General features: G+C 44.1%; 1 protein-coding gene across 2 annotated transcripts; it reads left to right on the top strand.

Moving 5' to 3' along the window:
• Positions 1 to 428: 428 nt before the first annotated feature.
• Positions 429 to 11,833, top strand: gxylt1b (glucoside xylosyltransferase 1b). 2 transcript variants are annotated; one of them, XM_071331956.1, is made up of 8 exons: positions 429 to 841; positions 1,967 to 2,059; positions 2,197 to 2,383; positions 3,619 to 3,750; positions 4,291 to 4,542; positions 4,854 to 4,977; positions 5,495 to 5,667; positions 8,922 to 11,833. In XM_071331956.1, the coding sequence occupies exons 1-8, from the start codon at positions 618 to 620 to the stop codon at positions 9,087 to 9,089; spliced, it is 1,353 nt and encodes a 450-aa protein (XP_071188057.1). In that variant the 5' UTR covers positions 429 to 617; the 3' UTR covers positions 9,090 to 11,833. The 2 variants fall into 2 exon arrangements, with proteins under 2 accessions (XP_071188057.1, XP_071188058.1); XM_071331957.1 differs by lacking the exon at positions 1,967 to 2,059 and having other exon boundaries at positions 447 to 841.
• The last annotated feature ends 720 nt before the right edge of the window (positions 11,834 to 12,553 follow it).

Here is a 12,553-nt window from a genome sequence, read left to right as displayed (position 1 = left end):
TTACTCCTGAAATTATTTAAGCTTGCCATAACAGGGTGGTTGAATACTTATTGACTCAAGACATTTTAGCTTTAATTTTTTTCAATTCCACTTTGACATTGTGGGGTATTGTGTGTAGGCCAGTGACACAAAATCTCTATTTAATCCATTTAAATTCAGGCTGTAACACAACAAAATGTGGACAAAGTCAAGGGGTGTGAATACTTTCTGAAGGCGCGGTAGGTAGAGTAGACCTATCCTTTGTCTGGCCCACTCCGGTGGCTACCAAGGATGAAAAGCCAGCCTTTTTACATACCGATAGTGCCATCTAGTGGATAACCTCGAACCCACATCAAATACAATGCAGTTCCGTTTATTATAGGCTTACAATTGAAACATATCAGTAATATCAAAAGGATGCTCTGATATTTCCTCATGAATGTGGTTTTGAAAAGTCTATTTGTGTAGCCTACTTCTCAGAGTCACACACAGACCGGGGGAGGGCTTCACTATTATTTATACTCCTCCCTTCCCCCAATGTTCTCACAGAACACTGTCTTGCCTGCAGTGTGAATGGTGGTAGCCAGCTTCGTTCTGTGTCATGACTTTGAGTTTTGAAAGCGCTTTTACTTTTAATAATGCGGCGTTACATTCGTGCATTCCTCGTGTGCATGTTGTTTGCCGTGTTCTCGGCCTTGTACGTGTATAGTAAACTATTTTATTCAGATCTGTCGGTCGGAGGTGGACTGGGTGGGAAGACTTTCCTCCATCGAGCCGCGGCCTCTCAGCGAAGCGACATTGGACAAGAAACCAGGCGAGGGCCGGACGAAACAGGCCCAGGCGATCAACACTGGTACACTAGGTAATAGTTACACTGCTTATTATATAGCTAGATTGTAATACACTTCAAAAGGCTTCAAATAAAATGAATGCATAACTAGCTTGGTGAACAAATATTTCCTCTGCAAGTAATGTATTGGAATGTGCACCATTGACAGATGTGTTCTCCACAATAGTATCAGGTGAACGTGTTTTTCATCAAGTTGCCGCTTTGTGAAACAAATATACAGTGACAAGACAAATTGTAACAATTCCTCTGGCTAACTTTTTGCATCCTTCCCACTTTCACTATGGTCATGGACACTGTACTTGCAGTTCCAGCTCAAACAACTACATTAGGATCAATTGCTGCTCGCAAAGACATGTAAATATAGCAAAACAAGCTCAATATAGCATGTATGTACCTGTAATAAAGAAACATACGCATTTTGACTGGTCGAATTCGGTTCACTAGCGCGTATGGAGATTCAATAACATATAATTCTTCGTGACTTGACTATTGAAAGATTTCCACAACGTCAAGAGTGACACCGTATTATTTTCAAAGCTGATTGGTTTTCCTTCACCCTTTTGACCAACCCTTTGAGGTGGTGCTGGCTGACCTGCTAGGGGGCCGCCATTGTAAATACGAATGTATTCTTAACTGACTCTCCTATTTAAATAAAGGTTCATAAAAATAAATACAAGTTACAGATGTCTTGAGACAAACACATGTGGGCATGAGTCAGTAGTCTACACCAGAAAAGCATTAGCACTGGATAATAATAATCGGAAAACAGATTTCAGTTGTTGAAATGGAAGTTAAATATCTGTTGGCCAACTTCAGTGGTGTCTGCTGGATTGCTAAGCAACAGGATGTGCAATTAAACGGGTGCTTATGGCCTTTAACAGTTTGTTACAGTCATCAAACTAGTGTGAATGACAAACAAGATAATCAGGTTGTCTAGACGAACACACCCCCTTCTCTTCTCTCCTACAACAACTTTTAAATGCTAACCTTACTGCTTTGTCTCTCTTCAGTCAAGCAAGAGATCTCTGTCGGCTATTCGGTTTAGCTGGTGGTGACAGGCGTCTGGATTGCTGTGTGATGAGAGGAGAAGAATAGCCTTTTCAAATCCTCTCTGGCCCTCTCAAATATTGACTTTAGATATGAGACTTGGAAGTTGGGAGAGAGAAGGGGAATGACAGACCAAGAGCTGTTCGGCTGGCAAGAGAAGTCTACAAGCAAGCCTTCCTCCAGGTCTGGAAGAGCAGAACAGCATCCAGTGTAGTGTCTGAACCAGTTGGTGAACCTGGCACAAACCATTTACAAAGGTTTTAACCTTTTAAATGAAACAAACTTTGATTTAACTCTAGCATACTTGTCTTTATTTGCAGGTACATCATGAGGAATGCAGAGGGCAGTGCTAGGACGGCTGCAGCCATGCACCTGGCTGTAGTGGCCTGCGGACAGAGACTAGAGGAGACTCTCACCATGCTGAAGTCTGCTGTTATGCTCAGCATCAAACCACTGTGCCTACACATCTTCGCTGAAGACCAGCTGCACGCCAGCTTTCTAGAAGCTGTGAGTTGGACTGGTTGCACTACTAGGCCTATAGCCTGTGATTGGAGGCATAATAATGTGGTAGTAATGAGATGTGATTGTGATAATGACGTTGTAATATCACATGCCCTACTATGATAATGTAAAAGCATCTACATCACAACTCTAGCATATAGGCTTCAATAAAGTCCCATTTGGTCCAGTGTACATGATACACACAGAATAGGAAACACTATGAACACCTGCTCGTTCCATGACATAGACTGACCAGGTGAATCCAGGTGGAAGATATGATCCCTTGTTGATGTCACCTGTTAAAGCCACTTTAATCAGTGTAGATGAAGGTGAGGAGACAGGTTAAAGAAGGATTTTTAAGCCTTGAGAAATGAATTGTGTATGTGTGGAATTCCGAGGTTGAGTGGGCAAGACAAAAGATTGAATTGCCTTTTGAATTGGGTACGGAAGTAGGTGACAGGCCTACTGGTTTGTGTTAAGAACTGCAATGCTAATATGATGAGCTAACGGCTCTCGAGTGACGCAGTGGTCTAAGGCACTGCATCTCAGTGCTAGAGGTGTCACTACAGACCCTGGTTCGATCCCAGGCTGTATCACACCGACTGTGATCGGGAGTCCCATAGGGTGGCACACAATTGGCCCAGCGTCGTCCAGGTTTGGGGAGGGTTTGGCCAGGGTAGGCTGTCATTATAAAATAACAATTTGTTCATAACTGACTTGCCTAGTTAAATGAAGGTAAAATAAAAAATGCTCAACAGTTTCCTGTGTGTATCAAGTATGGTCCACCACCTAAAGGACATCCAGCCAACTTGACACAACTGTGGGAAGCCAGCCTCCCTGTGGAATGCTTTGGACACCTTGTAGAGTCCATGCCCTGACGAATTGAGGCTGTTCTGAGGGCAAAAGGGGGTGAAACTCAATATTAAGGTGTTCCTAATGTTTGGTATACTCAGTGTATAACCTAGACCAGGGGTGTAAAACTCATTCCATGGAGGGCCCAGGTTCTGCAGGTTTTTGGTTTTTCCTTTCAATTAAGCCCTAGACAACCAGGTGTGGGGAGTTCCTTACTAATTCGTGACCTGAAGTACAAGGGAGGATTGAACCTGCCGACACTCAGACCTCCGTGGAATGAGTTTGACGCGTGGCCTCGAGGTTATCTTGTCTATAAACGTTTGAGTATTTCCCTGTTTTTAAAACCTCTGTGTAATAACACTTGTCTGGGTGCTTTGTTCTGTGTTTAGTTAGAGTCGTGGCCAAGTTCCTTCCGCTGCAGGTTTAACTACACTCTGTACCCCATCACCTTCCCCCATGAGAATGCTGGAGAGTGGAAGAAGCTCTTCAAACCATGTGCTTCTCAGAGACTCTTCCTACCTGTGAGTTTCATAGCTGGAGAAATTCTATTTTGTTTAATTAAATATTAGCTTGATGATGGTTTCCAGTGCCTCAAAATAATATCTTGGAGTGACTGTAAATGTGTTACTGTAACTGTACACTGCTAAATGGGTTGTCTGTTTCTGATTCTCTCTTGTCTTCAGTTGATCCTAAAGGAGGTGCAGTCAGACATCTTGTTCCTGGCCTCTAACCTCTGTTTCTGATTCTCTCTTGTCTTCAGTTGATCCTAAAGGAGGTGGACTCAGACATCTTGTTCCTGGCCTCTAACCTCTGTTTCTGATTCTCTCTGGTCTTCAGTTGATCCTAAAGGAGGTGGACTCAGACATCTTGTTCCTGGCCTCTAACCTCTGTTTCTGATTCTCTCTGGTCTTCAGTTGATCCTAAAGGAGGTGGACTCAGACATCTTGTTCCTGGCCTCTAACCTCTGTTTCTGATTCTCGTCTTCAGTTGATCCTAAAGGAGGTGCAGTCAGACATCTTGTTCCTGGCCTCTGATCTCTAACCTCTGTTTCTGTTCCCCAGCTCATCCTAAAGGAGGTGGATTCTCTAGTCTACGTGGACTCGGACATCTTGTTCCTCCAGCCTGTAGACGCTCTGTGGTCCCTGCTAGCTCACTTCAACGCTACCCAGTTGGCCGCCATGGCGCCGGAGCACGAGGAGCCACGCATTGCCTGGTACAGCCGCTTCGCCCGCCACCCCTACTATGGCAGGACGGGCATCAACTCTGGAGTCATGCTCATGAACATGACACGCATCAGGGCCACATACTTCAAGGTAATATAAACTTTGAACAGCAGAGGTCACCATTGCAATAAGGTCAGATGTAATATAACTTCGAGCAGCAGAAGTCACCATTGCAATACAGTCAGATGTAATATAAACTTCGACCAGCAGAGGTCACCATTGCAATACAGTCAGATATAATGTCATCCAGAGATGGCAGAATCGAGATTTTCTACAATTATTTTATCCCTATTGAATGAATGAAAAACAAAACTCATAATAAAGATGTTTGCACGGGCACTTTGATTTTACACTTAGCTCGTTTTCCACAATGTAACACACCCTCTGTCCTGTGTGATCAGAATGACATGACGTCAGTGGGTCTGAGGTGGGAGGAGCTGCTGATGCCCCTGCTGCAGAAATATAAACTAAACATGACCTGGGGAGACCAGGACCTGCTCAACATCATCTTCCATCACAACCCTGGTGAGACTCACAGCTCAGTACCTCCCTTATTACACCACATGATGAGACACATGACATATAGACAGTGTATGTGGTTGTTATAGTAGAAACGTCTTCCATCACAACCCTGGAGAGACTCAACTCTCAACACATAGCTGTTTAACACACCATTCAATATGATTTTACTGCTGCAGTTGAATTATTTGTTACTTTTATTTTCTAATTTTTCTAACTTTAAAGCATTGTTGGTTATATGCTTGTAAGTAAGCTTTTTTTCACTGTAAAGTCTACACCCGTTGTACTCGGCACGTGACAAATAAAATTAGATTTGATTAGAAACATGAACCTTTTAAATGTAATAGTTGTGGCAGGTATCCCAGCTTCAGCCCTGCAGGGCTGCAGTGTATTGTCTTGCCTTATTGTTTACCTGGGTAATAAGGTGTGTGTCGAGATGATCAACTAAGCTCCAGGGCGATAAGAAAACCAGAAGTATTGGATTTGTGCCCCTCTAAACTAGCCCTTGTCTCTCCCCCTCCAGAGTGTCTGTTGGAAGTCCCCTGCCACTGGAACTACCGTCCAGACCACTGTATCTACGGCAGTAACTGTGGCTCCGCGGAGGAGGAGGGCGTCTTTATCCTGCACGGGAACAGAGGAGTGTACCATGACCTCAAACAGCCTGCCTTCAGGGCCGTCTACGACGCCATACGACAGGTAAACTAAACGATCACAGATCAGTGTAGTCTACGACGCCATACGACAGGTAAACTAAGTGATCACAGATCAGTGTAGTCTACGACGCCATACGACAGGTAAACTAAGCGATCACAGATCAGTGTAGTCTACGACGCCATACGACAGGTAAACTAAGCGATCACAGATCAGTGTAGTCTACGACGCCATACGACAGGTAAACTAAGCGATCACAGATCAGTGTAGTCTACGACATCATACGACAGGTAGGCTAAACGATCAAAGATCTACGACGCCAAACGACAGGTAGGCTAAACAATCACAGAGCAGTCTTTCAGCCCGCCTTCTGGGCCGTCTACGATGCCATACATTTACATTACATTACATTTAAGTCATTTAGCAGACGCTCTTATCCAGAGCGACTTACAAATTGGTGCATTCACCTTATGATATCCAGTGGAACAACCACTTTACAATAGTGCATCTAACTCTTTTAAGGGGGGGGGGGTTAGAAGGATTACTTTATCCTATCCTAGGTATTCCTTAAAGAGGTGGGGTTTCAGGTGTCTCCGGAAGGTGGTGATTGACTCCGCTGACCTGGCGTCGTGAGGGAGTTTGTTCCACCATTGGGGTGCCAGAGCAGCGAACAGTTTTGACTGGGCTGAGCGGGAACTGTACTTCCTCAGAGGTAGGGAGGCGAGCAGGCCAGAGGTGGATGAACGCAGTGCCCTTGTTTGGGTGTAGGGCCTGATCAGAGCCTGAAGGTACGGAGGTGCCGTTCCCCTCACAGCTCCGTAGGCAAGCACCATGGTCTTGTAACGGATGCGAGCTTCAACTGGAAGCCAGTGGAGAGAGCGGAGGAGCGGGGTGACGTGAGAGAACTTGGGAAAGTTGAACACCAGACGGGCTGCGGCGTTCTGGATGAGTTGTAGGGGTTTAATGGCACAGGCAGGGAGCCCAGCCAACAGCGAGTTGCAGTAATCCAGACGGGAGATGACAAGTGCCTGGATTAGGACCTGCGCCGCTTCCTGCGTGAGGCAGGGTCGTACTCTGCGAATGTTGTAGAGCATGAACCTACAGGAACGGGTCACCGCCTTGATGTTAGTTGAGAACGACAGGGTGTTGTCCAGGATCACGCCAAGGTTCTTAGCACTCTGGGAGGAGGACACAATGGAGTTGTCAACCGTGATGGCGAGATCATGGAACGGGCAGTCCTTCCCCGGGAGGAAGAGCAGCTCCGTTTTGCCGAGGTTCAGCTTGAGGTGGTGATCCGTCATCCACACTGATATGTCTGCCAGACATGCAGAGATGCGATTCACCACCTGGTTATCAGAGGGGGGAAAGGAGAAGATTAATTGTGTGTCGTCTGCATAGCAATGATAGGAGAGACCATGTGAGGATATGACAGAGCCAAGTGACTTGGTGTATAGCGAGAATAGGAGAGGGCCTAGAACAGAGCCCTGGGGGACACCAGTGGTGAGAGCACGTGGTGCGGAGACAGATTCTCGCCACGCCACCTGGTAGGAGCGACCTGTCAGGTAGGACGCAATCCAAGCGTGGGCCGCGCCGGAGATGCCCAGCTCGGAGAGGGTGGAGAGGAGGATCTGATGGTTCACAGTATCAAAGGCAGCCGATAGGTCTAGAAGGATGAGAGCAGAGGAGAGAGAGTTAGCTTTAGCAGTGCGGAGCGCCTCCGTGACACAGAGAAGAGCAGTCTCAGTTGAATGACTAGTCTTGAAACCTGACTGATTTGGATCAAGAAGGTCATTCTGAGAGAGATAGCAGGAGAGCTGGCCAAGGACGGCACGTTCAAGAGTTTTGGAGAGAAAAGAAAGAAGGGATACTGGTCTGTAGTTGTTGACATCGGAGGGATCGAGTGTAGGTTTTTTCAGAAGGGGTGCAACTCTCGCTCTCTTGAAGACGGAAGGGACGTAGCCAGCGGTCAAGGATGAGTTGATGAGCGAGGTGAGGTAAGGGAGAAGGTCTCCGGAAATGGTCTGGAGAAGAGAGGAGGGGATAGGGTCAAGCGGGCAGGTTGTTGGGCGGCCGGCCGTCACAAGACGCGAGATTTCATCTGGAGAGAGAGGGGAGAAAGAGGTCAAAGCACAGGGTAGGGCAGTGTGAGCAGAACCAGCGGTGTCGTTTGACTTAGCAAACGAGGATCGGATGTCGTCGACCTTCTTTTCAAAATGGTTGACGAAGTCATCAGCAGAGAGGGAGGAGGGGGGAGGTATACGACAGGTAAACTAAACGATCACAGATCAGGGTTTCCAGATGGGAAAACAACTTGATTGTCTGTCATTGATTGTGTATTAGGTGTGTAAGGAAATGTTTGTTTGTGCGTCCAGACCACTTCTATGCAGATCTCCACAAGTGTCAGTGTTGAGTGAAACAGATTTCCTCATAAGGATGTGTTCTAGCTGATCAGTTGTTTTAATGATATCGACTACACTGGCCATTTGTTTAATGACATCATCAATGTCCAGGTTTGTATTGCTTTCCTATAACTAAGGATCCAGCTTCCATCAGAAAGATGCCTGGTCAATATTTGGTCCTTGCCTCTCAGTACATCTGACACACACACACACACACACACACACACACACCTGATACATAATATGTGAGAGTATTAAAGCCACAGTTAAAGCAAGGCCCAGGAAAGAGCAGTAAAGTTTTAGTGCTGATGGTACATGTAGAGGCTCTCCACTGGCACAGTGCTCCGTCATCCTCATAAAAACAACACACACAGTGGAAATGGAGCTTTATGACCGGTGGGGGGGGCTTAACTTTTAGTAACCCAATATCAGGGACTAAACCAAAGACGAGGACGTAAAATAGTAATCCCCTTTGATTTCCTGTGTGTGCTGTAAAGGTACTTCCATTATTGGGAAGAGGAGAAGACTGATTGTGTAATCTGTAGTTGGACTGAGGAGGATAATAAGGTGGGATTTAACCATGTTGAGGCTTTTATCGCTCTACAACACCTCAGCAGCTTCATGGACATTTATTCCAATGAAAAAGGTTGGAAGTCTTTCTTAGGCTTTATACAACTATTAAAACATGTTTCACTACCCGTCTATTTGATCACACATTAAAAGCGTGCAATGATGTGAATTGTAAAATGGTGAATTGTACTGATTGTAAGTCGTTCTGTATAAGAGCTTCTGCCAAATGACTAAAATGTAATGAGTTTCTGGCCACAGCTGTAGTAGATATCTAGAACTGTGGACTTCACATGTAGTGCCTGTTTGATAACAGCATGTTCTATTTGTCAGTACTCATTTAGGGAGGATCTTGTGAGCTCTCTGCTGGTCCCGCTGGAAGAAGAGCTGATGAAGACGACCCGTTCATACTGTGGTAAATCACATGTTCTGTTTACTAAGAGACTGGCTCACAGCCTGGCCAACGTCAACAGAGATGCTCAGCGTCCACATGGACGGTAGTCTGATGTCCTGGGCCTCTAGGCTGTCCTATAGTGTTGTCATGGTCAGAGAGATGGTAGCCTGGGTCCTGTTCATTAGAGCACGCTGTAGCAAAACTAAAATGGGCGTTTCTTATTGGACAAGTTGAGCTAGTGCCTACTTTGTTCCATTTCGTGGTCTTCTGTTTCATGACTACTTGGCGCCTACAGTCTCTACAGCTACATGTCTGAAGGAATTTATTGATATATCTTTATTGAACTAGGCAAGTCAGTTAAGAACAAATTCTTATTTTACAATGACTGCCTACCCCGGCCAAACCCTCCCCTGACCCGGACGACGCTGGGCCAGTTGTGGGCCACCCTATGGGACTCCCGATCACGGCCGGTTGTGATACAGCCCAGGATCTGTAGTGACGCCTCTAGCATTGAGATGCAGTGTCTTAGACCGCTGCGCCACTCGGGAGGAAGAGACTACATGGATGTTGGTGACTTCATATGCTGGAGATACATACTGTGTGTGAAGAATGACACCGCTGTCGTCACTGCAGATATCTTGTTCAGCGTTTCTCTGGTCAGAGTCATCTGTATAGTAGGCTATATGGCATTTCCAATGCTGATGAGGCTCTTCTTTAATAGTGCTGTCTGCTGTATTCAAGAGGCCTTGCTATCCATATTGGAGAATTTGCCACAATGGTCTTATCCGGCCTGCAGAACATGACTAAACTCAATCAGCCTTTCTAAGCTAAATGGTACCTCTCCTATTGACAGAGAGCTACTCTGAGCCTTCTGCCATAATGTGAACAGCATAGTGCCATGGGAGAAGGAGGCACATATTTTTGCTTTATCAAAAATGCACTTTTTTCAATGGCAGTCTTTCCCCTTTATATATTAAGATAAGTGGAACAAAATACGTATTAATGTGAGTTCTGGATGTTTTCAGTTGTTTATTGTCATTCTTTAGTTTTTGTGTCAATTTGTTTACTTCAGAAATAGTTCCAACCAGTACTTCTCTTTGTGTGTTATTTTCTTTGAAGGTTTTATTAGATGTGGTATGGATGAAGCCGTCCATACCACATCCATATTTTTCAGACATTTATAAAAGTCTTTATTACTTTGACGGTATGGGCAATTCCCTCCTTAAAACATGCTGGAACATTGTCTTTGAAGAACCACTGCTCTGCAGTCAGTCAGTTTTCATTTGTTGTCCAGATGACAGATTGTCTTACATCTGTACATTAGTTTGTGTTGTTTATAGCTAATGCCAAAGTTTTTTGCACTGTTGAATGTATATTGGAAACATTGACCGTCAAAACAAACAACTTCCTTCTGTCTGTCATAGAATGATCTTGAAAATGTTTAGTCATTTTTACAATACATATCTTCCTAATGTTTACTTTGTATTTTTTATGTGTAAACAGGTAAATGCAGTATATTTTGTACCAGAAAGGTAGCACTCACCTTTTTGTATATGTCTGTCACTGTATCTTAACCAACAGTAATGTATTCTGTTAAATGAAATCCAGTAGTACACAATTTGATAGCTTTCCACCAGATGGCAGCGTTTCTGCATCATGAACAGCAGCTAGCTGGACTAGAGGAGAGACTGTCAGGTTCACCTATTACATTGAGGGGGATTCATGACTAAATGTGGGACAAATATACACAGTTAACAAAATGTATGCCATCAAAATATCTATGCAGCAATAATGTTATGGGGTGCTGCCTGTGCGGTTTAGATGGGAGTCAATCTGTCAATAAATCAAGTATAAATACTTAATGATCGCCCCTACAGTTAACAGCTACGTAGTGGAGGTAGTATTTTACAACTATTCACTATGTCAATATTAATGCCTGATATTCCCTGCCATCGCCCTAATAAGTCTTGTGAACTTGTGCTTGGCATGCGGCTTGGCTATTGTCTCCATTGATTATGTCATATCACCTCAACTTCAAGCAAACGATGGAACAAACTCCTAAACTCCTAACCTTATTAGATGATCACATTTCCACTGATACTCAGCATCTTTTACATTTGTTCTGCGAAGGTCAGGGACTTGAGCTAGATTGATGGCATGTTTCTGTAGCTGCGTCTCACAGATCAATATAACAGTAAATGCCCTCTGACCTGGCCATCTGGGGCCCTGGAGTCTGTCTCTGCTTTGAGCTGCTCATAAACTGGAACTGATGGACCGTTAACATAACGCTGTAGGGCGCCGTCTCTACTGCCATGGCATTGACTATATTGAATGGTGTTATAGTGTAATGCACCTTCCCATTTATATATGCATGCGTCCATCTATTCCCTATGTAGTGCACTACTTTTGAGCAGGTTCCTATGTGCTATGGGCCCTGGTGAATGGTATGTAACCCATCCCTTTACTGCTGTGGTGTTAGTCTGATTCATAATGTGACATAGCTTCATTTATCACTTCATCTATAAGAGGTTATCAATTACTTTGATTGACCTTTTGTGGTCAAACGTACCAAGTAACACCCTTGTTCCCAGGGGATGAAGACAATGGGAGGGGCTTGAGCACAATGTTAGAAATTCAATATTTTCTATCAGCTAGTTTTTACTTCCCCGAAACTCTTGTTTTATATCCTCATAAATAACTGATTTCATTTCTCGCCAGGGGTTCTGGATGGAGCTGGTTCAGATAAATACCTGACCTCAAGCAGTTAGTGCTGCTGGTCAATGTTCTAGTAGAGGGAAGTACGTGTGTGTGTTATTATCCATCTAAAATAAACATATTTATTTTCAATGTTTGACAAGGTAACGAGTTTGTCCTGTGGAAGCCTTGGTTATCTCAAGAAGAGGTTGTCTATTATTCTGCAGCTTGAGAGTTATATAGAGATGAAGGGATGAGAAAAGAAGGTGAAGAATACAGAGGGACGGAGAGACCATGAGGTAGAAAATAGAACAGCAGGAAAGGACAAGGCTGTGATACTTGAAAGTCTTCTAAAACATTACCAACCTTCTTAACACTTTACATTAAGTTTCCCCTATTACTATGTAGCTAACACAGTAATAACTTAATGACATAGTAAAACCTATGGAACTACTATGTCATTACACGGTCATAGGGTGGTTATGGAATCAGTTATTACACAATTGGAACAAGGAATGTGTAATTACACATTCAGTTGCTGAAGGTTATTCCACATGTGTAACTACTGATGTTATTCTTGTTCCACAATGTAACTAATGTTTTGTAATTACACGTTTGAAAGTAATCTGTGAATTACCATGTTAATAATTAAAAACAAAATCTGACCTTGTTACATATAACTGCATGTAAGGTTCCATTACCATTGAATCCACATGTAATACCATGTTGATAAATAGACTAGGACCTGGTAACAACAATTGTAACAAGGCACATCCTGTCATCAGCTTACCCTGTCATCAGTTTACCCTGTCATCAGTTTACCCTGTCATCAGTTCACCTGTCATCAGTTCACCTGTCATCAGTTTACCCTGTCATC

This window comes from Salvelinus alpinus, chromosome 11, assembly GCF_045679555.1.
Source record: "Salvelinus alpinus chromosome 11, SLU_Salpinus.1, whole genome shotgun sequence".
NCBI classification, from domain to species: domain Eukaryota; kingdom Metazoa; phylum Chordata; class Actinopteri; order Salmoniformes; family Salmonidae; genus Salvelinus; species Salvelinus alpinus.
Note: the sequence above shows the minus strand (reverse complement) of the source record. Positions and strands in the feature narration are given on the sequence as shown.